The sequence below is a fragment of the Chaetura pelagica genome, unplaced genomic scaffold (assembly GCF_000747805.2).
Source record: "Chaetura pelagica isolate M959 unplaced genomic scaffold, ChaPel_1.0 scaffold222, whole genome shotgun sequence".
Classification (NCBI taxonomy): Eukaryota; Metazoa; Chordata; class Aves; order Apodiformes; family Apodidae; genus Chaetura; species Chaetura pelagica.
In genome coordinates this window covers 35,843-36,168 of record NW_009952711.1, presented here as the reverse complement: position 1 = coordinate 36,168, position 326 = coordinate 35,843, and the positions used below count along the sequence as shown (strand labels likewise).

Genomic DNA, 326 nt, shown 5'->3' with positions numbered 1-326 from the left:
CCCCCGCCCCCGCCAGCCCCGGGGCAGGGTGGGAGGTCCCCAGGGACAGAGGTGGCACGGCCGGCCCGGGGGTGAGCCCTTTCCCCTCAGTCCCGCAGCCCGGGAGAGGGGGAAGAAAGCTCCAAGTTATTTGGTCACTAGCGTGATGAGTTCCCGTCCGTTCTCAGCCGGTCAGGATCAGAGGCGGCGGGGAGAGCAGGGCAGGGTTTCGGCGGGGCAGCGAGCGGAGAGGCCTTAGAGGTTGTCGTACATGCGGAGCGTCTTCTCCAGCTGCTGGCTGACCCGCTGGTAGAAGACGATCTGCTGCTTCCGGGTAGACTGCATCC

At 67.2% G+C, this 326-nt stretch overlaps 1 protein-coding gene across 1 annotated transcript in view; it reads right to left on the bottom strand.

Moving 5' to 3' along the window:
- Positions 1-114: 114 nt before the first annotated feature.
- SNX33 (sorting nexin 33) overlaps positions 115-326 on the bottom strand; it is a 4,376-nt gene continuing 4,164 nt past the window's right edge. The window contains exon 4 of the mRNA XM_009994491.1: positions 115-326. Coding sequence (XP_009992793.1) covers positions 235-326 — 92 coding nt within the window. The 3' untranslated portion in view covers positions 115-234.